The 25,986-nt window shown below is 38.7% G+C and overlaps 1 protein-coding gene across 2 annotated transcripts in view; it reads left to right on the top strand.

Annotated features, from left to right (window-relative positions):
- F5 (coagulation factor V) overlaps positions 1-25,986 on the top strand; it is a 36,793-nt gene that overhangs the window by 4,822 nt on the left and 5,985 nt on the right. For both annotated transcript variants that reach the window (XM_072924977.1, XM_030265428.4), the window contains 19 exons: positions 1,458-1,549; positions 2,516-2,638; positions 3,708-3,920; positions 6,725-6,868; positions 7,816-8,037; positions 8,572-8,737; positions 10,421-10,598; positions 11,671-11,773; positions 12,136-12,347; positions 13,083-13,233; positions 13,892-14,104; positions 15,823-17,761; positions 19,815-19,980; positions 21,107-21,340; positions 21,829-22,039; positions 22,816-22,995; positions 24,065-24,181; positions 24,694-24,765; positions 25,846-25,937. In XM_072924977.1, coding sequence (XP_072781078.1) covers positions 1,458-1,549; positions 2,516-2,638; positions 3,708-3,920; positions 6,725-6,868; positions 7,816-8,037; positions 8,572-8,737; positions 10,421-10,598; positions 11,671-11,773; positions 12,136-12,347; positions 13,083-13,233; positions 13,892-14,104; positions 15,823-17,761; positions 19,815-19,980; positions 21,107-21,340; positions 21,829-22,039; positions 22,816-22,995; positions 24,065-24,181; positions 24,694-24,765; positions 25,846-25,937 — 4,828 coding nt within the window. The remainder of the gene's footprint in view (positions 1-1,457; positions 1,550-2,515; positions 2,639-3,707; positions 3,921-6,724; positions 6,869-7,815; positions 8,038-8,571; positions 8,738-10,420; positions 10,599-11,670; positions 11,774-12,135; positions 12,348-13,082; positions 13,234-13,891; positions 14,105-15,822; positions 17,762-19,814; positions 19,981-21,106; positions 21,341-21,828; positions 22,040-22,815; positions 22,996-24,064; positions 24,182-24,693; positions 24,766-25,845; positions 25,938-25,986) is intronic.

Here is a 25,986-nt window from a genome sequence, read left to right as displayed (position 1 = left end):
ATCTGATACTTTGGTGCTTCTATTTCTAAATAATTTAAGAGAGGCTGAAAGGAAAATGGACTCTTCCTGAACTATTTTCTTAATTTTGGGTAGAAAAGGGCGCCTTATTTCTCTGAGTGTCTGTTTTTATCTTTGCAGAGATTTGTTACTATGTACAAGTGCTATTTATTTATAAGGCACTTCAGCACAAATTGAAAATGTATTTTATGTGCATCTTGCAGTGTTGCTGCTGCAATTCCTAAAAGTTCTGTAACTAGACTTGCTTGTGTAGTGTGATATTTCTGAAGTGTTAGTGCACTAGGTATTTAATTCCTCCTCACTATTTAATTGGCACTGATAAATTTCCTCTTCTACCCTGCAGTCTCATGTGCCTATTCTCTTGAACATTGCCAGATTAGGGCAGCTCTTGTCAATGGATCCTATCCTTCTCCTTAAGGAATTAAACAAAATTTTATCAATGACTTTAAGGAGGGGGGAATTATTTGAAACACCAATTGCTTCTGCCTGACTACTGTGGTGAGAGAGGGTTGTGGAGGAATTTACAAGAGGTCTCTTGCAAAAGAGATCTCCCCCTTATGGACTGTGGATGTCACTGAAGTGGGTTCTCTCTGCTCAGCCTCCCCATGCTTGAGCAGTCCATCAGCTCTTCACTGTCCAATGTGCCTGAAACGGCATTACAAAGAGAACAAGTGGAATTACTGTTGGATTCAGTCGTCATACCTACTAGAGTAAATCAACCAATAAATGTGAAGGGCAGTTATCCTTTCATCCCTCTTCTCGTCATTATTTCCATTGCAGAAGTGTCGTTTGCTGGTTTCCTTCTGCTTGTTTTCTAAGAAAACATGTGGTCACCTGGGTGTGCCAAATTGTTTATTTAAAAAGACTAAGGGCACTTTGCAGTCTCCTTTCCTAACTTGCTGTGGTATCCTTAGCTGTTGTCAGAGAACAGCTTTGTACTTGCCTTCAGAGTCATTCCTGTGACAGGAGCTTGCTGTTAATGCTATTGTAAAACCCTTCTGGTGAGTCTTAAAGTTCAAACATAGGGCTGAGCAAACAGAAATTCAGGTTTCTTTCACTCTGTCTTGTCAGATACTTTCTAGGTTAAATATTGTTGAAACATCTTCCTGTGTCTTGGACAAAACAAAGGCATTTTTATGCCTAAGTAGAATCAAAAGGACCCATAAAAACCACCAGTGAAATCAGTGGTGAACTGTTCTAGGTATGGGTATTGGATGCCCTATATGACATTATCTGGTTTGGGAACATCATTAATTCAACAGAGTAAGAGGGAGAAGAGAAGATACTACAAAGAGTTGGACTGTGTGCTTTACCTTCAACAAAATGTGCAAGTGATTAAATATCTTTCCAAGATTCATTTTTTGAGATTTCCATCAAACAGCAATGGCATCTCTGAGAATCTTTGTCCTTTCAATATTTTTTGTAACTCTTGGTTTCAGATTGGAACATTCAGGTCCTGTATTTAAGAAAATTTCTTACAGAGAATATGAAGTGGATTTTAAAAAAGAAAAACCAGCAAATACATTTACAGGTAAACAGGAATGAAATGTTCTGGGTATTTTCATTTGTTTCTTATTTCAAAGCCAGTGGCAACTTGAGCAAGGTTGTATTTTTCCGCTCATTTTTGCACATGAACCACATGAACAGGGCATGAGGTCTCTACAGTGCAGGAATGAGGCTTCCAAAGGCCGTTGGGCTTTCAGAGGATGTGGCTGTCTGCAAATCAGTTGCGCCATACAAAGTTGTTCCCTTCGTTTTGAGCATCTGATGAGATTTACCACATGCATTTAGATTTGGCACAGCCACAGCGATGACACTATGAATTCCTTGTGAAGGAGCCTAAGGCCTGAAACTAAATATACACAAAATAGTTTACAAAAAAAGTGACTAACAAGCCAAAAGTTGTCTTAGCAGCTTTTTCAATTGCTTATTTTTGCAACAGGGGGAGTAGGGATACAAGCTCTTGAAATCTTTTGCAGGAAATGCCTCAAGAAATTTGCAGTGTGGAAACCATTATTTACTTGGATAACATTTGGGAATTGAAAGATCTCTTTGTTTTGTGACTCCTGGCATTCAGAGTCCTCCTTAAAGTAATGTGTTTGGATGCCTTTCTCTAAACTCTTAAACTACAAAATGTTTGTGTTCTAAAACTATTTAATTAAATTGTATGTGAAAGATGTATAGAAATTTTCAGTGAACCTCAGGATGAATCTTTTAATAGAGTTTCTGTATCTGTAAATAATTTTTTCCCCTTATTTTCCCATGATTTTTAAGTACTAGTTGTCAGATGCAAAATTTATAACATTTTGGAATATACATTATAGGCTTTAAGTTCTCATATGCCTTATTTTGGGTAAATCTTCATTGCAGTGTTATTAACATTCTCTGCGTTAATTTTGGGACTTGTACTTTGAGAGCTAATATTTTCTAAAGGGGGAGAAAATTATTTGTTTCACCGAACATAATTTTCCTCTTTCTTTATCTTGACTAACTACAGGACTTCTGGGACCAACCCTGCATGCTGAAGTGGGAGATACTTTAGTGGTTCACCTTAAAAATATGGCTGACAAGCCAGTCAGTATTCATCCCCAAGGTCTAGTGTACAGCAAAAATGAAGAAGGTAAATACTGTAGAAATTCCATGTTTTGCTCATTTGCTTATAGACTACTGCATGAAATGTTGACAGGGCTCCAGATCAATGTGTGAAGCTGTGTGTAACAAATATCTGTTGATTCTGGATTGCATCTTCACCTTCATTGTTAGCTCCTTCCTTGTTCGTCAATTTAACTCTAGGAATATGAGTGTTATGAGCACAGTTTCCTAACAGTGCTGATCATGCTGTTCTGATACTCAGAATGTAATGCTCAGCTTTGTGGTGCTTTGCTCCACACCCTCATGAGACCAGCAAAAATAGATGATAAACTATGACCAAATGGACAATAAAATATTTGTACCAGCATGAAGTGAGTTTGATTGTTCATGCTTCTTGGATTGCCCTGCCCTGGGTGCTAAGTCAGAGCTCTGACCCACAGTTTACAAATTCATGCAAGACTTTGGTTGTTGTCTGGGTGCAAAATGAGTTTTGCCAATCCATCCAATGGAGTTGAACAGAACATTTCATTGGAAAGTGATGGGCAGTTCAGTTTGACTGTCTTATTAATTTATGCACCTTTTGCACTTTGGATTTCAATTCTCTGTCTCCCCTTTGTCATATTGCAGATCAGGATATGGCAGGCACAGACACGAGCCATTCCTGCCTCCATGTGTGGATGTGCAGTATGCAGAAGGCCTAAGGCAGCAAGGCATTGCCAGCCCAGATAGTGGCTTTATGAGAGACAGTTAGAAAGGTGACAGAGTGGGCAGCATTCCTCTGCAGAGCACCAGTGAGCAGAGGCTGAAGCTTCATCCTGTCCTAAGCCTAGTCAGACTGATTAAGAGTCCAATCTTTCGGCAGTGATGATACTTCTAGGAAATCTTTAATCCCTAAGAAACAGGATGGTGGTGGAATAGCTACTCTCCCCACGCTACTCTTAACAATGTGTGAGTGGAATCATGAGTTATCTCTTTGAAGCTGAAGTATCATATAAACAATATCAAACCAAGCTTTTGGAGCTGATTGTAGGAAGATATTCCAAGCATTTTAAATGCTCTTTTCCTTCATGCCACCATACTGACTCTTTTCTTGGTAGGCTCCCTGTATGATGACAGAACATCATCTGCAGAAAAACGAGATGATGCTGTACTTCCAGGCCAGCTCTACACATATGTATGGGATATATCAGAAGAAGTTGGTCCAGGAGAAGCTGACCTTCCTTGTCTTACTTATGCTTACTATTCTCATGAGAACATGGCAATGGATTTTAACTCTGGTCTGATTGGAGCGTTGCTGATTTGTAAGAAAGGTAATGAATGCTGTAAGACTACTATAAGGTAATACATTTTAATTAACAAAGATTATAATGTATGAGAGAAGATATATTATTTTCTTTTTCACATCTTTACATGCAGTGCAAAACAAATGTTTTTTAACATCATTCTTTCATATGTTAAAGTTTTTAAAAGCTTTTATGGAGTTCCATCCTATAATTTTAGGATGAGCAGAAAACATTAATGTATAGATACATTTGCCTGCACTGGTTGCATTTGCAGTTGCTTAACTGCTAAGTATATGACCTCAAATTTCATGCCTAAGAATAAATGTTTTCTAAAGCTTCATTCAAAATGGTTTGGCCATTTCAGAGAGTAAGGCAGGAAATAATTGTTTTACCCATGGTGTTTTAAAGGCTGTCTGATCAAGAACCTGTAACACTCTCTTCTGTAACATGGCTATAAAATTGTAGAGCAGTGTGTCTTTTGCTAGTCATTTGAAGATATGTCCAAATTTGAACAGATTTTAAGTCTTAAAATTGTTTTTGCATTTGATCAGAGACTTTAGATTTTAGCAGTCTGAACCATTGAATTCCATCTCCACTAATAACTGGTGTCTTGTAGCACTTGTGAATAGCTGCTAGGTACATATCCCTGGTTTGAGGCACAACTGAAACCACATGCCACCATGTAAAGTACTTAAACTACTTACTGGTCCCTTAAATCCAAGGTTTTTCCAAATTAAATATCCTTCTCGTGGTGAACGTGCTGTGAGTTATTTAGCCTGATTTGAGTCAAAAATTTTGTGTAGACTGCATGGACTTGGACCTCAAAGCTTCCCAGACAGTAAACAGAACACTGGTTCAGTGTGGGTTGTATGGGGACACTCTCTTCACCCACAAATACCCATTTTAATGCAAAACACACCTACTCTTATCACCTCGAAGGAGTTGCATTAGCATTAATTATGTTCCTCCTGAATTTTTTTGATGATTGGTGCTTTTAGTATTATCTAGGACTTGTTATTTTCCTGATTTTCATGGGTTTTCTTTCTCTGGGTTTTTGTGTATATGCATATTTTATGGCATGCTGGTTTGCCTAATCTGGGCAAATACTTTGAAACTACTTCCTTCACAGGCTTCTCAAAGTCATGCACTCCGAGCTTGAGTAGGATATGGATTTGAGATGGGCTGACATGACCATTACCTTCAAGAAAATTTGGGTGTATGTTTCTGGCTAGAACAAAGACAAACAGCTCACTATGCATATTTTTAAGATTTCTGAGCACAGATTTTTGACTGGGCACTGTGTCTAGTAGATGTGCAATATACCTGTGTATTTGGTCTGCCTGGCATGGAGTTTTGTTTCTTCACAGCAGCTCATATGGCACTGTGTTTTGGATTTGTGGCTTAATAGCACTGATAATACACCCAGCCATGTTTGAGCTCTTGCTAAACAGTGCTTGCATAGTGTCAAAGCTTTCTCTTTTTCCTGCTCAGATCTCCCCAAACAGTGGGCTGGGGATGCACAACAGGTTGGAGGGGACCCATCTGAACAGATGAAACAAATTTGCCAAAGGGTTATTTTCTGCCATTAACATCATTCTGCAATAAATGGAGGTAGAGAAGGAAGCAACAGTGTGGGGAGAACAAGGGGTGTTGACTTCCAAGGTGACTGTTTTTGAGAGACTGACTGGGCATCAGTCAGACTGTGGGAGATGATGAGTGATTTCTTCTGCATTGCTTGTTGTTTTCCCCTCTTTCCTTCACCTTTGAACCATCTTTATTGACCCAGGAGTTTTCTCATTTTTGTTCCTCCTGTTCTCTCTTCTGTCCTGTTGGGGATGGGGAGGCATTGAAGTGGATGTTTGGCTGCTGGATGGGGTCAGCTCCCCACAGTCTGACACATTTAAGAGGTGGTTAAGTTTATAAAAAGTGGTCTTTTGAGTTAAAGCACTGCCTGAATGTTCTTTGTGTGGCAAGTAGATAAATTCTTCTATTGATCAGAAGTTTATTTTGTGAAGAAAACCAGAACTTTGTAGCTTCTCATAAATAAAAAATTATATTAAAGATAATTTTTTCCACTTCATCTTTTGCTAGGTAGAATAATCAATAAGTCTGCAAGTTTTTCATTCTTGCAATCCAGATGGACCAGATTATATTTTGAAAGTAGCAACTGGAAGTTTTTGACGTGAGCAATCTACAGAAAGAATCAGTAAAAATCACACCGATTCTGTGTGACATGTCCAGAATTAATTCTACTTCTTGACAGAAATTACATCTGTATCACAAAATCACCCAGGACAGTTTCTTGTAACTATCCAGTGCAGCAGTGTCTGTTGAAGTCTTTCGTGTGTAAATGTTATTTGCTGGGTGGTCAGTTTTAAGCTTTTTAAAGGTGCTGGTGACCTCAGTGCTTTAAAAGGTGCTGTTCACACTGCTGGTGACTCTGCCATCACTCTTCTCCTTGCCTCACAGTCTGAAAAGAGAGGGCAGCACCTGATTGTGAACTGAAGGTGTTTGACACTCCCCTTTTTTAAGGTGATCTCTGCAGCACATTGCCAGAAATTGTCTGAGACGATTCATTGCATGATGTTTATTTTCTCTGGAATACTTCAGACTTTTGATTTTTAGTGAACCTCAGGATGAGGTTACTCAATCCAAAAGTACTTCCAGAAATAAAATCACATTATGAGCATTCTTAAGGCTTTGTTTTGATCAGGCTCAGCCAGTACATGGTAACAGGTGAAACAAGCTCATTGAATATACATTAATGCAACTACATGTGAAATCTGCTTTATTTCTGCTTCAGATTAATACCTGTTGTTTCTCCTTCACAGGAAGTCTAAATGAGGATGGGTCACAGAAACATTTTGACAGGGAATATGTACTGATGTTTGGTGTGTTTGATGAAAACAAGAGTTGGCAAAAATCAGCATCAGTCAAGTATACAATTAATGGCTATACTAATGGAATGTTACCAGGTACTGTTCTGGCTTATGTGAAATAAAACTAACATTTATGAACACTGAATATTACCTTTAGTTCCTTTTCATGCACAAGAATGGGAATGTGGAGAAATGGGATACAGCCATTTTTAGAATGTGTCTGTGAGCATCTAAATTCTGCAAGAAAACCTGTGCTGCTGAAAGGAAGTCACACCAGATTACTGATAGGAATAATGAGATTACTTCTAGGAAGACTTCTGCTTGAATAAAAGGATTACTAACTTTAAAAAAATTAATGAACTCCTTGGTTTTTTATAACAAGCTGATTGTGAGAGAGGGATTTGATTAAATGAATTGTTGGTTTTGCAGCATATAGAACATACTGGGTGTAAAACTTCCTGAAAGTGGAAAGTCAGTTATCATTAAAAGACTCAAATAAGTGAGAAGACTAAGAAGATGGTAGTGGGGCAGTTCTGTTGCTAGTGCTTTTCTGTTGTTTTCCTAAGAAAAAACTTTCATATCTCTCTCCCATCCATTGATCAAATGGGCTCAAAAAAAGGCCGTCTTAAGTGGCGATTTTTTTAAGGAAATATTGAAGAGGGTAGTTACTGTCACTAGATACCACATCAATCTTTAGCTTAGATCCTTGCTTTGTTCTTTGCATTTCCTGCCCTATTTTCCCCTCACTTCACAAGCAAGAACAGGTCAGCTTTCCAAAAGAAGGCACTGTTTTTTTTTCCTGTTTTTTCCCAGCTTGTCATAAGTCAGTTTGTCACTTGCAGGTAAGTGTCATCTATCTTCCACTGACACATGATTTTGGTATCTGTTCCATTTACATGCTCCTGGAATTTCCTCTTGTTGCAAACATTGATGACAGCAAAATTTTTTTAATGTTTTCAGTGAAGATTCACTGAAACAGAGAGTGCATGGGGAACTTGCATGATTTGCCTGTATTCTGAACCCTAATCTCTTGTCTCTTTCAGATTTAGAGGCTTGTGCATATGACAACATTAGCTGGCACTTGATAGGAATGAGTTCCAAGCCAGAAATCTTCTCCATTCACATCAATGGCCAGTCCATGGAGCAAAAACATCGCCGAGTTTCTGCTGTTAACTTGGTGGGAGGAGCCTCAACCACCGTAAACATGACAGTGACTGAGGAAGGAAGGTGGCTCATATCTTCTCTTGTCCAAAAGCACCTGCAAGGCAAGGAAACATCTGGTTATTAGGCACCACTAAAGCTGTCTTTCTCTATGTCCCAAGTGACTTCTGCTGTTTTGCAGCAACGGTACAGTTAATCTGTTTCAAGTGGTTTTGTCATTTCACTAAGAAACTGACCAAGAACCAGGCATTCTGTTGGGAGTGCATGGTGAACTGAAAGATGTTGTTACCTGCACCTTTACTGCAGTGTCCACATCACAGAGCAACAGTGATTCAATACTCCAGTACCTAAGTCTCTGTGAACTGTTCAGATAACCACCACTATAAAATTAGTAAGAAACTATCTGTTTCCTGAGAAACTGAGTACTTTCAGCTAAGGGTACTTCAATGTGATGAAACTATTTTCTGTTCATCATTTGAAAGTGGTATCTTTCAGCAATAATCAGAATTCTATTTTAAAGAATGAGAAAAATAACTTTTTATAAGAGATGGAGATATCTTTTGGGGGTAGAAAAACAGCTGAAGTGGTAAGAGTTCCTCAGATGGGAAATCACTATGGTCCTGTTTCCTCTCAATTAGCTGGAATGCACGGTTACCTCACTGTAAGGGACTGTGGGGACAAAGAGGTGAAGAAGAATCGTCTCTCCTATAGAGAACGCCTTATGGTCAAAACCTGGGACTATTTCATTGCTGCAGAAGAAGTTACCTGGGATTATGCCCCAAGTATTCCAGACACCCTTGATAGGTAAAATAATAGTTTGTCAGTATAACAGGGAATGTTAACATGAAATCACAGGATAATTGTGGCTGGAAAGAACCTCTTGGTATCCAACAGCAAAGTTGCACTGGACTCTATGTGGTTGCATTTTTATTGTTTCCAAGTACAGGGACCCCTCAGCTTCTCTTGGCACCTTTGCAACTTCACAGTGAAAAAGTTTTTCCTTGTATGTAAACATTCTTCCTCATGGCGCACTTTGTGTCCATTGTGTCTTGTCTCTTCACTATGCAGCTTTGAGAAGCATGTGGTCCTGCTTTCTCTATAATGTCAATTTGATAGTTGAGGTTAAACATAAGATGCTCCCTTAGCTATGTCTTTGCATGACTGAAGAAACTGGAATTTTGCTTCTATGCCAAGTGCTCTGGCTCGCTGATCACCACGGTGGCCCTTCACTAGACTCTAGCCAGTTTCAGTGACTTTCTTCACTGAGAAGCCCAACAGTGGACACTTTATTTTTTTCTCTCACAGGGAGCCCAAAATAACGAGATGACTGAGGAATTGTCCAAAGTAGCATACAAGCTTATTTTCTAAAATACTTTCCAGCATCAATTCTGAGATAGGGAGGGAATATTTCTGGAGATTAAAAGTTTTTAGAAGTTCACTACAATAAAGTGTTTAGGGAACAGGAGAAAGAGCTCTCTATAAATGACATCTGCATAAGTAAGCATATTGGGCTATTTTCCTCAACTTAAGACAAATAGAAGGAATAGAAGGAATACTGTAACATACATGATGTCATAGTGCACAGTGCACTGTGGGGCTAAATTTCCAATCTGTCAGTTCCTCATTGCTATTTGTGTCTTTACAAGCCTTTACAAACTGACACTCATATGAATCATTAAGAATTTAAGCAGAACAAAACGAATTCCTTATTCTGTAAGGGTTATAGTTTCATATGCCTCCTTAGAAATACAGTGTTTGCACAATTCATTGTCCTTTGTCATGATTTGCTTCCCTTATGTGCTCTTGAACTGCACAGAACAAACTTTTATATCTTTCCTGACAGTCACACTGCCTTACTTAACCACCTCAGTGCTTTGATCTTTCTTCCTTTGTTCAAAACTCCAGAATTTATCCCTTTTCAGTAACCTTTTTTGAACTGTGAGTGACAGCAAACATGTTACTCTGTGTAAATTCCAAGTGTTTATTCTAGTTTTTTCTCTCAACATTAACAATTTTAATATTTGAAACCTCAGTGTAACAGTACTTACTTGTATGATGCCTGACTGTGCACCATACAAGTGTTGTGTTAAGTCTGTGTTCCTATTTCTCCTGGAGTCTTTGCTACTGTGAGCAAATTGATTTTTTAAATTCATGCTCAACTAGGCCTTTGAAAAAGGAAAACAGTGATTTCTGTCTTACCTTGAAAGCGTACCTGCTGCTTCAGATTGTTTCATACTTGTGTGTACACTACTAAATGTAAACTCTGATATTAATTGGTCATATGTAATACCAAAATGCAAGTAAAGATCTAAGATTCTTCTTACATAATTTAGGTTAGAGTTCGGGATGAAAAGCTTTAGGTAACTTTAGGATTTGGATTTGTTTTCAAGCAGTGGATTTCTACCAGTTGCTTGAATACTATTTTTGTATTTTAACAGATGCTACTATTCAAGTTTTGTTGATAATTTTTTTTCCTTTATTTTTAAGACACTATAAATCACAACACTTGGACAACTTCTCCAATCTCATAGGTAAAAGGTATAAAAAGGCTATATTTACACAATATACTGATGCCAGCTTTACTAAACGTCTGGAAAATCCTCGTCCCAAGCAAACTGGAATCTTGGGCCCTATTATCAGAGCTCAAATCAATGATAAAGTCAGAGTAAGTAACACAAATACAAAGATTATTTATACTATAGCATGTTTTTCATTGAGGCAGAGATACAGAGGAACTAGTTTGATTTTTATTGTCTTTCAAATAATATAGCTAATGTTCTAAATACTGGCCCTTTTAAAAAGTATGATCATAAGTAATAGTGTTTAGCTTGCATTTTTCAGTGTTCCTTCTATAGTTTCCATGATTGTGCTTTATTTTACAACATAAACATGCTTCAGTCACACTCTGTAAAATATATGTTGACTGGTATATGTATACTGGTCCAAATGGGAAAAAAACCCTAGACCTGGGTGGACTTCTGAGGAGATTTGTATGTGAGGCTGAACTTCATGAGCCTCTTGTTTCTTATGCTAATGTTTTTTCCAGCTGTTTTAGACAAAGGTACTCAGTTTCCTTGATCAAATGTTATTTCATGAGGTTATACCATGACACTACAAAATACTTGCATTACAACATCCACTTGTCTTTCTGTTGTCATTTAATGATGCACCACAAAGTTCCATAACCTTTAACTTCTATAATTTCCACCATGACTCTGAGGCTCTATATTTGAGCTTAGCACGTTCCTTTTTTTCTTTTCTCTTTTTCTCTCTTTTTTTTTTTTTTTCAATCGTGATTTTGTCAAGAATAGGCAGGAAATTTTGCCTTTTCCTTATGTATCCCCTCTGAGTCTTGGAATCTGGGACAAGCTTTGGTTTTAAATTTTTTTTCTCCCATATTGAAGGTTTTTGAGAACTTCAGTCAGTAACTTCATATTTCCAGAGATAATGTGTGCCTAGTAACTAGAAGAACAAGTGTTCTTTTTAGACCTTCCAGAGCCCAGCTGTAAGCAGCTAAACTTCACTCACTGGGGTCTACAAAGTCCAGCAGAATGGTAACAGCAATTATTCTTTGGGTCTGTATAACAAACAATACTTAAGACACCCTTTTGCCTTTCTGGCACTTTCTGGGCTAAGCCCAGGTGCAAATTCTACTGTAGTGGTAGCTTCATTATGTATTCAGACAAGGATTTGTTGAATCCTAATTTTTTTTTTTTTTCATTTGCCTATCAATGTAGATTGTATTCAAAAATAAGGCCAGTCGACCCTACAGCATTTATTTCCATGGAGTGACACTTGCAAAGAATGCAGAAGGAGCTGATTATCCTCTGGATCCCACAAGTAAAAAATTTGTGAAATATATTTTTGCACATCACTAACTGTTATGGATGGTTTTGTTGCTTTGAAGGAGGTGCTGTGGCTGGGAATGTGCATGACTGGGAGACCTCAGTTCTGTGCTCTGCCTCTGCTTACCTGTTGTGTTGCCTTATAGAGAAACCAAGGTATTATCTGCAAAGCAGAGACAAATACCCTCTTTGTTGTGTTAGTTTTCTGTTCTTGTTTGTGATTTTAGTTCTTGCTGAATTTCAGTCATCTCAAGGTATCTTTTAATGGCCAAACTACACTAATGTCATTAGAAGGTGCAGCTTGATATTAAGATTTGGCTCTGAGTTTGTATCATTACTATTCTTGTTTTTCCTTAGGCAATGGCACCCAGAGTAGAGGAGTTGAACCAGGGAATACATACACTTATGAGTGGAAGATTGCTAAAACAGACCAACCCACTGCACAGGATGCACAATGTATTACAAGGATGTATCATAGTGCTGTAAATATTGAGAGAGATATAGCCTCTGGACTGATTGGCCCACTTCTGATTTGTAAAAGTGAAGCACTGACGCAAAAGGGTGTGCAGGTAACTTGTTTGGGCAGATTTTACTCAAATAATACTATTTATTCTACACTGAATTTAGTTTTACTTCCCTGAGAGGACTGTTCTGTGGAGGGCAGTTAAACCAATAGGCTCCTGAAGAAACGGTCCTCTAACGGTGTTTCTTAGCAAGCACTAAGAAAGGTCAACAAAAGGTCAGCCAGACTTTAAAGTCTATTTCTAGACTTGATAATAAATTTTCCAGCTGCTATTATGTTTTCATACTCTGAAGATGTTCATATCTGACCTGCTTCCATTCTATAACAGAGACAGCTCCACAGCACCTGACAATCTCAGGCACAATGAATCTAGAGCAACAATGAATCTAAAACAGTGTGGGAGCGTTCTGGGAGAGGGCTTCTCTTTACCAGTTATTGAAATCTTGCTTGGCAAAGACTTAAGCATCACTTGAGAAAAAAAATTGTCAGAAGCTTTGTCAGGTCAAACCAGAAGACTGTCTCTGTTACAGAGAACCCAGTGATAAACCACCTGTGCATCAGCAGTGCTAGAGGCTTGCTCAGCATTCCACTGCAGGTTGGTTGCAGTAGTAGGATTGTAGTCTGGAGCCCTCTGCTCCCTTCCCCATAACCTTTGGATCACACTTACCAGGACTCTGGTGAAGCTTATGTTGCTCACATAGTAAGAAAGAGATTGCAGGATTGAGCTCTTAATACATGTATCAGCTGATAAAATGTAACTGCTGTGTTGATTGTCTTTCAGAAAAAGGCAGATGAGGAGCAGCAGGCAGTGTTTGCTGTGTTCGATGAAAATAAGAGCTGGTACCTAGAGGATAACATCAAGGAGTACTGCAGCAACCCAGCCACTGTTAAAAGGGATGATCCCAAGTTCTATAACTCGAATATAATGCACAGTGAGTGGGATACTGAAATGAATAATAGGAAAGCTTATATGAACCTGAGCACTCAGTGATTGCTTGTTCTCAGAAGTACATGTGATTCAGAATCCTCCAGAGAGTCAGTGAACTTCTAACTATGCCAGGTGGCACTGGACACAAATAGGACATGTCATAGAATTAGAAAGGCTGGAAAAAACCTCCAAGATCAAGTCCAGCCTCTCACCTAATACCAGCATGCCCACTAAAACATATTGCTGAGTGCCACATTCGCTTGTTTTTTGAACACTCCCAGGGATTATGACTCTACTGCTTCCTTTGGGAGCCTGTTACAATGGTCATACACTCCATATATGGTGAAGAAATTTTTCCTGATGTCCAACCTGAAACTCCCCTGGTGCAGCTTGAGGCCATTTCCCCTTGTTTTATTGCTAGCTGCCAGGGAGAAAAGTCCTACCCACATCTTGCCACTAGGCTGGCGCTGGACCCTGATGCAAAGACAAGGGTTAACTAAATTTTGATGCAGCACCCTGCTGTCTTAGAGATAATATTTTTAGAGATGGAAATTACCATGGTTTCAGCTCTGTGCCAGTCTCTTCCCAGTGCAAACATAAGTCCAGTGCACTGACATGAAAGAATGGGAAGTTCTAAAATAAACACTTTGCTTTCCTTTTAGCAATAAATGGCTATGTGTCTGACAGCAGTGAAATCCTTGGATTTTGCCGAGATACTGTGGTTCAGTGGCACTTTTTCAGTGTTGGCACTCATGATGAGCTTGTCTCTGTTCGCCTTGCTGGACACTTTTTTCTGTACCAAGGGAAATATGAGGATACATTGAGCCTTTTCCCCATGAGCGGAGAATCGGTCACAGTGGAAATGGACAATGGTGGTAAGTGGTAGAACTGTAGTGCTTGACAGCTCTTCTAAGACATTATTTAATCTCCAGTCTATAAGGACTTATATAAATAGGAGAGAAAACTCTTCTGATAAACACAGTGCTAGAAAACATTGAATCATTCCCCAGTGCAAGTCATGTGCATGGAGTTTTGCTGGCTACACCAGCTTAGCTGTATGCTGTACTGAGGTTCTTTTTGTTGGTCATTTTGTGATTTTTTTTTTTTTTTCACTTCACAATTAATACTGGGATTAGTAATGATAATTTTAAGGCAAGATTCTTCTCGGTAACTGGTATCAACTCCACTGTATGATTTCCAGGTTTGCCACATTCTTGTCTATTCTGAGCAGTCTAAAATGGGCTGAAACTGTCAAATTCTGCTGGTCATTAATGGGTAAAATGGCTACACCTAACCTTGGTCTTGTGGTTATTGAACAGCAGTAAAGTCTGCCTGCTTGAACTGGGTCACTGGACTGTGGGATGCATCTCAATGTCTAGCTAGAATTAACACTGTGTCTTGGAAGAGGGGCCATCACAACCCATGTAGTCCACATTTAAGGCATTACTTCCAAAAAGGACAGATTCTTTGTCATTGAAGTCTGTCCACTTTGAGTGATCATTCTAAAATCTCTCAAGGTTTAAGTATCTTTATCCCATTTAAAATATCTTATTTTTAAAATAAATATATTTTATGTATTGTACAGCATCAAGACCTTATAACTTAAAAATGTTTAAGTGGCTTGTATTGCTCAAGACTAGGGAATCATTAAAACACTATTAGACTTCATGTAAACTTCCCCAGTAATAAACTTGTATTTTTGTTTGATTTTGGTATGCAGTCTATTCTTTCCATCTAGGCCATATTTTCTTTGATAAATTTGCTGGTTTTAGAAATCAGGAAAGCTGTGCAGGTCATTCAAAGCCGATCAATACAGGCAGAATTGTATGTGACCTTTTTAATAAAAAAAAACCTGTTTATCAGGGTGTTACTTCTGTCTATTCTGTCATTTATGCTCACTCCAAAAGCAAGGTTTAACAAGCAAAGAACTTGATCTGATGTTTTTTAGGGAAACAGATTTTATTTTCTTCTCTGAAGTTTCTAGTTTCCAATCAAGAACTTACCTTGTGACAAGGTTTTGGAGGAATTATTAAAACCTTTAAATTAATCTGAGATGCCTCAGATTGGCAGTTTAATAGCTTGTGTCAGATTGGAAATTCAAATTGCTTTATTCTTATTATACTTACTAAAGATCATGCATGGTTTATTCAAAAGCTTTTAAAATACTGTGTTTGCCAACATTGCCTCAGAATGTATTTGCTCTGCTCAGAATGTAGCAGTGCATGCACCCATAAAGACAGGATAAAATTGAAACTTTATCTTGAAAAGTCTCACTCTTGGATCTAAACATTGGATCCTTTAATTTGTTTCTTTCTTTATCATATCCATCTCTTTCATGGGTTACTTTTGGATTCAGGTTCTAGTTACAGTTTAATCTATTGAAAAGAGTTCAATCTCCTAGATTTATTTATACATGCTCCTATTTGTCTACATTTAATAACTATTTTTCACTCTAGTGAGAGCTCATGAATATCCCAGGTCAAGATTAGCAGTCTTCTATAGCAGGTGCTGTAGAAGCAACACCAACTATTTGCCTTGGCCACTTGTGTGACAAACACTGTCCAGTCTCATAACACCTTTATTTCAATTGCAGGCACTTGGCTTTTGGCATCCTGGGGCACCCCAGAAATGAGTTACGGCATGCGGCTGAGATTCAGGGATGCTAAATGTGACTATGAGGAAGATGAAACATTTGATGTTGTGGCTTTAAGTCCCACCAAGGCTGAAAGAAAGGCTGTTACCACTTCAGCTGAGGAAGATGTGCAAGAAAATGAGGAAAACAAGGAGGAATCAGATTACCAGGATTACCTGGCTTCTTTTTACTCCATCCGAGGCTCAAGAATGGCAGCAGGTGATGAAGAAAAACAGAATCTTACAGCCCTGGCCTGGGAGGAGTATGAAGACACTGATGCTACGAGTTCTGAGGTGGCAGTTGGCTCAGGTCTGACAGCTATAAATAGTAGTGGAACAACAAACAACTCTAAGTTCTTAGAAACTCATATCACTCCTCTTCCCCCAGGCAAGGCTGAAACATTCCAGTTAAATCACACATCAATCACAGCAGAAGAGGATTTAGTTTTAGCTACCATGAGTGATGGAGAAGCTGACTTGGTATTTGAGAATAGAAGCCAAAGCAGCTATGAAATAGCTCACAGTAATATGTCTGCAGGTGAACACTTGCTGAGCAATGGGGAAGGCCCAGTGAATGTTGCAGAAGAGCTTCCAGCTGGTGGAAATGACAATAAACCTTCTCCAGAAAAACATCAAGAGCAAAGCCCAGGAAGAGGAAATTATACCACTAACCAGAGAAGGAAAAGGCGAAGCTCACTGGCCATTAAGTTTTACTCTGTCCAAAAGATGAATACCCTTCTAAATCATGTCCGAAATAAAAATGTCTCATTTTCTGGCAAGACTGATGTGCCTCTTTCTGTGCATCATACAGAAAACACATCCAATGAAGCCATGGTGGGAACTGGCCAACTGCCAAATGAACATGATGATGATCTGGAAGAGGAGGGAAAGAAGATGGAAAACGTCATGCACACAGTTAACTTGACACTGGATTTGGACCTCATAGTAGGAGATAGGTCTAATGCATCTGGCCTTTCTGAACCCAGGATATCCAAAAATAAACCAGAAGATGTTTTTTCTTTAGAATATATGTTAGACAATACAAGCCCTAATTCTAGCCCTGCTGTAGTGAAGAACTTACTAGAAGCATCATTGCCTGGGGCTGGGAAATATTCATCTAAAATGACTAGTGAGGAATGGAATTTGGTATCTGCAAAGATGAATCTGGGATTAGAGGCAAGCTTAGATAAATCTGCTGGTGGTAAGTTAAATCATCATGGCAGAAATGGTACAGCATCCATAAATAAGGAGGATATGAAGAAGTATCAAGGGTTCTCACATCTAATGGGGGAAAACCAGAAAGGGACCCACATGCACCCAACTCATAAAGGAAAGGAGGGAAACAACAATGATACCGTGACTTTGTCTGGAACCTTCAAGATCCGAAGGAGAAAGAAGGAAGATACAAAAATTACCTACTTGCTGAGCCCAAGGAGTAGAAACCCCAAAAAGCCTAGCAATTCTGTAGCAGGGTTTGGCCGTGCATTGCTTCCAGGCGGGACCAACCACACAGCAGTGCCGTGTTGCACAGACACCACCAGGGCAGGCAGCGAGGGCAGCCAGAGGGTGGATGTGAGCAGAGGCAGGCAAGGAGAGTCGCTGGGTGACAGCCTCACCCCGCAGCAGTTCAGGCCATCCATCACCATCGGCCTTCCCCGAGCAGATGGAGACTACGACTACGTGATAGGAGAATCCTACAGCGATGAGAGCTCGGGTGGGGAGTACGAGTACCATTATGTGAGCTTTGATGACCCCTACATGACAGACCCCAAGGTGAACATCAGTAGGCAGCGTGACCCGGATGACATTGCTGAGCATTACCTGCGCAGCAGAGGCAACAAGAGGAGATACTACATTGCAGCTAAAGAAGTCTGCTGGAACTATGCAGGATATAAGAAAAGGTTTGCCTAAATCATTTGCTTTCATTTGGCACACCATCATGAAACCTTGCAGAATGTTGATTCACATGTTGATAAAATTAAAAGCGTCTGTAATACGCATCTGATTTCTGACATTTCAGTGGCAGAACCGTAAGTATTTTCTGCAGGAGACTCACACCCCTTAGAAATATCAGAGTGAGATCGCTGTAATCAAGCACAGCACAGCTAAGAACTCTTTTTTTTTTTTTTTTTTTTTTTTTTCTTAACCCCCCTTTGGTAGACTCATTAGTAACAGTCTTTAATACATCAGTTATAAAACTCACCTGGAGTTTTATAAGAGGGAATCTTGCAGCTTGTTTTGTTATACTTGAATGTTTTACTTTGTGCTTCTGTTCTTGGTATGTGTACACAGAACAGAGGCCTCCTTGTGCAAAGTCTTTCCAGGAATTTAATGGACTAATTGATGGAATCTAGAATGGGGTGTGCTTATAGGCGGATGAAATCAGTTTCTAGCACTAGCAGGAAATGGTTCTGGTGTCTCAGTTCTCTGCTGGAAAATGGGATAGCAGCACTCTACAAATTCACAAGACTGCAGTATTAAAAATTATATGAAAGCTGCAAGTTTTTTAACCACACTGGTGACTGCCTTATATTCAGAGTAAAAACAAAGCTGAATAAAGTATTATTGTTGCTACTGCTGCTTAGAGAAATCAGAAGGTGACTGAATCCTAGGTTTGAAGGATTTCCTTACATTTTGACAGGCAAGACTGGCTACTGTGCCACAGCAAAGAATATGTGGGAATATACTGAGAGAAACACTGTACTAAAAATTCACTCTCTTAATCTCTTAATTGATACAGGTTAGGATCAGTGCTCACCCAACAAGGCATAGAATTCCTTGTCATTTTCATCAAAAATCTGAACCAAAACTTGCACAACTTTGGATTTTTATCAAAAGCAGCCAAAACAGGAGCAAGAATGTTTTCATTATGCAAAATGAATCTCCAAACATAAATTATTTCTCAAACTGAATTTTCATTTAATTTGATGGAAATAAAAATAACACTTTTTCATTACTTACTCCTGCTTTATCTCAGTCCATATAAATGGCACTTCCAAAAATAGCAGAAACAAGACAGTTTCTTTGGGCACTTGCAAAATCAAGAACTTTTTTATGCTTAGACCCCTATATAGGTCTCTCCAGAGGTGTTCATCCTCAGCTGGTGTGATCTTCATAGTTCCAGTGAATTTAACAGAGCTCGTGGCATATCCTGTTTCAGTGTATTGAAGAGCTGTAACCCAGCATTTCTTCTATGAACTTAGATTACATTTTTTGATTTTGCAGAATTTATAATAAAGCAAGATTTGTAGGTAATTATAATAGCATTTCAATGCTTCTATTTAAGACCTGAACAACAGTTTGAATGTCTAAAAACTTATTTTACCACACCAGATCTGTGATGCAAAATGCAGGTATTATCAGATGTAAAGATCTGAGAGACAGTACAGTGTAGGTGATAGGCTCACTACACTCAGCCAAACTCCAATTAAGATTATTAAGGCTAAGAATAAAAGGAAGATAAGGCTTAGATGGATTTTGAGAGACTTGTTGGAGTTTTTTAGGGATAGTTTACCAAATGGTTGAGGGATCTCTTATATACCTGTAGAACTTGAATTGCTTAAATGTTGCAAGCCGTGATTTTCAGAACCATCTGACACTCATTTTGTAGAGTCACAGAAGGTTGGAAAACACCTTTAAGGCCATTGAGTCCAACCTTTAACCCAGCACTGCCAGGTTCACCACTAAACCGTGTCCCTCAGAACCACATCCACGTATCTTCTAAACACTTCCAGAGACCAGGACTCAACCACTACCCTGAACAACCCATTTAGTAAAGAAATTTTTGCTAATATCCAATCTAAACCTTCCTTGACACAGTTTGAAGGCGTTTGAGTGTTTATTCTTTCTATTCACAGAATTCTAAAATGTTTCTGCTGTATGAGTTCTCAGGTTTTATCAAAGCTAATATTTCTGATTCCCTGTGTGGGATTTTAATTGGGGTTTTCCTTTCAGTGCAATGAGGAATGACAAAACCTGTAAAGATGGCAGCAGACATAAGGTGATTTTCCAGAGCTATACAGACAGTACCTTTTCGACTCTTCAGGATGAAGATGAATATACAGAACATCTTGGCATCCTGGGGCCAGTTATTCGGGCTGAAGTGGACGATGTTATCTTAGTAGGTCAATGTTTTGATTGTGTGTGCAGGAAAGATTCTTACAGTGATCTTGGAGAGTGACATAATGGATCTAAAAATACCACAAATTTTTAAAATACAATGAAGGGGAAACAGTTTTCAAAGATACGAGTTGCACTGTGAACTTGTGAACAGTGTGATGTGTTTCAAAGAAACACATCTTTTTTCTCTCCTGTCTGCAGCAAATTAAATTCTGTTTTTCTTTCTTATGTTTCCCAGCACTAAATACTGGCTCATTGATCTACTGTAAAATAAGATTTACATTTAAAGTTAATGAAAAATGAGTTTTCTAAACTCAAAAATTAGTACATATGTGTTCAAGAATATTATAAACTTTTTGGGAAAATATATAATTTCCTCTAAAAACTTTTGCTGTGTAAGTGTGCAGGATTTTATTAGAACTATCAACAAGGATGAAGAGGAACCATGTCCCTGGTGACACTGTGGTATATTTGCATTAGGAAGCAGACTGCTGTAAAATTTCTCATCCTTCTTCATCCAGTCTTCCAACACACAACGATGGACTTAGATAAGGAGAATAGATCTCAGTGCTTTCTGCTTATTTCAGTAGGAGTGGTGTGCAATAGGAACTCACCAAACTATGTTTAAATCATAAGTAAGAGAAGAAAAAGATTGTGTAGCTTGGGAGCATTATTCTCTAAGGAGAGGTAAATAAACACCATCCTGGTGTTTCTATGGGACAATTGGGAAGCACAGATTTCAGCAAGAATGATACATACAGAGGTCTAGAGTTACTATATTGTAATGTCTGCAGGAAAGCTAAGAGGCAGAAACTCCCCATTTCCCTGCTAACTAAGGGCAGTAATTAAGCAGCTCCAGGTATGAGGGGAAGCAGTAAATGTGCTGGGAGCCTCACCTTGTTGGAAGACAGGGAGCTAAACATGTGCTTTCAGATTTTTCATTAACTACCTGCTTCAAAGGTGGAGACTGCATGGAGATGTCAAAAGCTCTCTCTGGTGGCTTTTCCATGTACAATGTAGCCTGTAATCTTTATGCAAATCTTGACCTGGTTTGAGGTCATGGGAATTTAGTGTGTTGGGACTTCAGGCCTGAGTTTGATGAACAGAATATATTTTGGGTTTTTTAGGTTCATTTTAAGAATCTGGCATCCAGACCATATTCCCTCCATGCCCATGGAGTCCTCTATGAAAAGTCCTCTGAGGGAAGCGTTTATGATGATGAATCTACTGCTTGGTTTAAGGAAGATGAAGTTCAGCCAAATAACAGCTACATATATGTATGGTACGCAAGCCAGCGATCGGGCCCTTTGCAGTCAGGAGCAGCTTGTCGGTCCTGGATCTACTACTCTGATTTAAACCTGGTAAGGGAATGAAAATAGAAGTGGTGGTGTTGCTGGGGTTGATCACAGAATCATAGAAACACTTGTGTTGGTAGGCATCACCAGAGATCATTCAGTCCACCACTGCAACTCAAGCAGTGTTGGCTGGAGTAGTTTGTCCAGGACCAGTGTTCATCTGGGTTTTGAGTATCTCCAAATGATGCATGGCTGTAGAAGTGCAAGCTGCAGAACACATTTATTGATAGCTGTCCTTTCTTTTGGGCTTAATGTTCCCATCTGATGTTTAATCTCTTGCATTCAGCTAAAGCAGGAGATAAGGTATGGAAGACTTTGAACTGGGCAACTCTGGTAGACTGAGCAGGGGAGAGTAAAGATAGAAGGGAGCAGTAATTCTAGGACCTTACTTTGTATTTTTATGGGCTGATGCATTCCTGCAGAGTGCTATAGGGTTTTTTTAACATCTTTTGGGAAATCCAAATACCTTTAAACATGAGTTTATTACCTTCTAGGAGAAAGACATTCAGTCTGGTTTGATTGGGCCAATACTGATCTGTGAAAAAGGATCCTTCAGCAAATCAAACAGCAGCAGAACGTATACCCGAGACTTCTTCTTGCTTTTTATGGTCTTTGATGAAGAGAAAAGCTGGTACTTTGACAAACATTCTGGAAGGCCTTGTAATGAGAAGACACGAGAAATGCAGCAATGCCACAAATTTTATGGTACTTATTTCATTTTCCCAAATATGCAGTTTATTGGGATAGAGGGAAAGGTGTCGGGAAGTATCTCAACTCACAGTTCTTTTCAACATGCGTAAATCCCACATATTAGTTATGTGTATTTTTTTTTTGTTGTTATCCATTGTACCCATAGTAGTCATGGGTTTACATGTAAAAATTAGCAATGATGGGAAATTTGCTATTAAAATTAAGAAAGGACATATTAGACTGAAACTTTCAACAGAAAACTTCTCTATTGTATTCGGATACATATTCCTACCATATTAAAAGAAAAAAATAAACAAAGAGGTCTTCTTTGCAATAAGAAGCTAGTACCCTGACAACTTCTTGCAAGAAATTTAACAATATTTTAATAATTTGACAAATCAGGTAGTTCTAATGAGGAATTTAAAGCAGCTGTAGGACAGCCCTTCATACACCCCTCTGTGGATATAGAGGTATGTCAGTTGTGCCTGTGGAATTGGGAGCTGCAGAAAGAGTTTTGGATAGCTGCCCTTTCTTTTGGGCCCGATATTCCCATCTTACATTTAAATCTTTTCCTGGCTGTCATGTTGCTACCAAGCTATTCTCAAATCTTCTGGTGAGCTCCCTGGATTTTCTGTATTGATGTACATAGACCATAAAGTGTGTTGCACAAAAAATATGGTTTTCCCAAGCGCATTGCTTCATTAAATATTTTGGTAATTTCAATAATTAGTTTCTAGTACTTTGAGACCAGTTTTGTGGGCAGTTTTCCTGACTAACAATCTTTTTTTCAGCCATTAATGGGATTACCTACAATTTGCAAGGCTTGAGGATGTATGAAGGTGAAACAGTCCGATGGCACTTGATGAATATGGGTGGGCCAAAAGATATTCATGTTGTTCATTTTCATGGACAGACTTTCATAGAACAAGGAGAGCCAGAGCATCAGCTTGGTACATACACTCTGCTCCCAGGTAAGCATCAGAGCAGAGTAAGTTCTAAGGGGTGACCTTTGCGGTCTGTCATTATCACACCAATTTAAAGGTCTCCATATGGTGAGAGTTTGGGGGTTTTAACGTCCGGGTAAGTGATACAGAACAGAAAGAACAACTGTGAGCCCTAGGAGAATTCTTATCCTTTCTCCAGGGAGAAATAGGCTGTAAGTATTCATTAGACTGCAGGATGAAGTCTTCTGTCTCATCACCGTCAGCAGTGCCAGTGTGCAATCAACAGCACTTATGAAGCTTGTATTGCCAGCTACAAGGGTTCAAGGAAAAAACAGACAGCAATGAGATCAAAATAATGGGACTGGCTTGGAATACTAGGAGTTTTAGTGAACAGTAGGGGTAGTTTATTCACTATTTCATTTCATTATTTTTAAGGTAGTGCTTTTCACTGTGAAATCTACATATTTTTGTTAAAATGTGAACCAGAATTAGCTGGAATTACCTGAAGAATTGTCTGCAGCAACTAGGAATGTAAGAAAAGCAATGAGGACATGTCCTGTGCTTTCTAAAAAGTGCATCAAGAAACTGAAACCATATCTGCTTCCTGCTCAATCCTTGACACTCCTGGGGCATGCAGAGAGGGCCCATACTTCTAATTTTCCTACTTCTACTTTTGGCTTCTTTTCATTACTGGAACAACACACTGGCACAGCCAGAGTAAGAATCATAACCAGCACCACAGACTTCACATCCCTGCATTATGTAATAAACACTGTTCACTACACTGTTCAGCACTGTAGTTAACATGCAGATATCTGTTGTTATGTACAGGCAGCCAAGGTTTTGAACTGTGCACCATCAGCAAAGGTTGGGTTTTGATCTGGCTACTTGATTCCAATCTCAGTCTCCAACTAGAACTAGCTTGCTAAGAAAAAAAAAAATCACTGAGTTGGTGGAAGTTACTGCTCTTATTGCATTGTGTATTTAAATTTTCTGGATTAGGTCGTAGGAAGGTGTTTGGTTTAAAATTCACCGTCACTGACATCAACCTTGTAATGCAAATATTTCTGATATATTTCATTTCCTTTTTTTCAAGGCTCATTTAGAACAATTGAAATGAAACCACAGAGACCTGGCTGGTGGCTTTTAGACACTGAAGTGGGGGAATACCAGCAAGCAGGAATGCAGACATCCTATTTGGTTATAGAGAAAGGTATGAACTACAGTGTTTTTTTGGCTGGGAAAGTCAAGCTATGAAGTCTTCTCTACCCTTTCAGGATCACTAGAAATAAATTTGAGAGATTGTTCTGCAAAAAAAAAAAAAAAAAAAAAAAAAAAACTTTGGAAATTATCCACATTTAAGTACATGGTGGTGTGGTTACTGTAAATTTGTTCTAGAAAAAATTTTTAGCTTCCAGCAATGCTAGCTTTGAATTATTTAGCACACTATGTTTATTCCTTTAGCATGCTAGCTTTGAATTTGAGGTTTCCCTACAGTGACCAGTGGATTAATGTGTTGAGAGAAATTGCAGAGATTAATTTAGACTTCTCTGGGAAGAGAGTGATGTTATTGAATTACTAGGTAATAATAATAACCATTATTATAATTAATAGTGCACTAGAATTACACTATTGTCCTGAGTGATGTTGACTTAGATTTCACCAGACTGTATATTGGAATAGCCCTCATTTTCTTTAACAACACACTTACTGTGCTCCCTTCAGAGTGCAGGATTCCAATGGGCCTGGCAAGTGGAGTTATACTCGATTCGCAGATTGATGCTTCACATCACATAGGTGAGTTTATCGCTGAAAAGGTCCCTGAACACCCCAGCAAAATGTTGCAGTTCCAAAAGTCTTCTTTTGGCTTCCCCGATGTCTTTCAAGATCAGTTCAGCAGTGCCTTTTAGTGTCAGGCTAAAAGTCTCTCCAGTGCTGCAAGTGGAGACTGGGAGCTCTGTTAGGTAGTCGTCATCATTATATTATAAGTATCACAGGTCTGCTATCAGTGACACAAGCTTGAGAGTCAGGGAGTGCTCCATCTGTGGCCTGCTGGGTGATCAGGAACAAATCCAGTATTCTTCTTTTCCCTTGGGTTCCCTGCTTGAAAATAACACCAAGCATTCAAAAAGCTTTTGAGATTTGCATGTGGTATGAGATGTGAAAGGACAAAATATATCTGTCATGAAAGACCTGGGAACCCTAGCATCCAGAGCAATTACAGAGTCTTTAATTTGTCAAGTTTATCTGAGGTACAAAACTGGGATCATGACTTAGAGAATTTTCTAAGAATTTTACATGGACAGTGTCAGATCAAGGTATACAGGTTACACACACATGGAAGAATGCCCATCCTTTCCCTTGAAATAAAAAATAAATTACTTATTTTGTAAAACCTAATTTTTTTTTTTATTTGACTTTCTTTCTTTGTTTCCCTATAGAATGTTATAAAGACATGAAAGCTGTTCTGAGATTCTATTCCAGTGTTTAACTTGGAAACCTTTTTATGCACAGGGGAGCTCTCTTCCATGAATGTAGAGCACATTTTGCGTCTGATCCTGCTGGGGACCAAAACTTGTTTAGCAAACTCTTGACCCTGGTTTCAAATTAACAGACAGTATATTACCTTAAAGATTACTATTTTTGTAATTTTGCCAACTTTAAAGCTTTGCAGGGTACAGATGACTTTCAGTTGCTGATCGTGTCCAAATTATCCTAGACTATGGTTTTAGAGTCTCTTGTTTGTATTTTTTCTTAATTTTTTTTAATCCTTTGGGTGGGGGGTGGGAAATGGCACACTCAAAGCTAATAATAGCCTTAGTTTATGTTTTTTCAACACATGTTAAAATTCTTGCTTTATTCATATTTTCTCTCTAGACTATTGGGAGCCTAAGTTAGCCCGATTAAATAATTATGGAACACACAATGCTTGGAGTACTACAGTAGAGGAAGAACTCCCTTGGATCCAGGTAAAGTACAACATCATTGAGTTATGATTTTCCTACAGCTTATTTTAGA

The sequence above is a fragment of the Taeniopygia guttata genome, chromosome 1 (genome assembly GCF_048771995.1).
Source record: "Taeniopygia guttata chromosome 1, bTaeGut7.mat, whole genome shotgun sequence".
In the NCBI taxonomy this organism is placed as follows: Eukaryota; Metazoa; Chordata; class Aves; order Passeriformes; family Estrildidae; genus Taeniopygia; species Taeniopygia guttata.
This window is presented reverse-complemented; position numbering and strand designations above follow the sequence as displayed.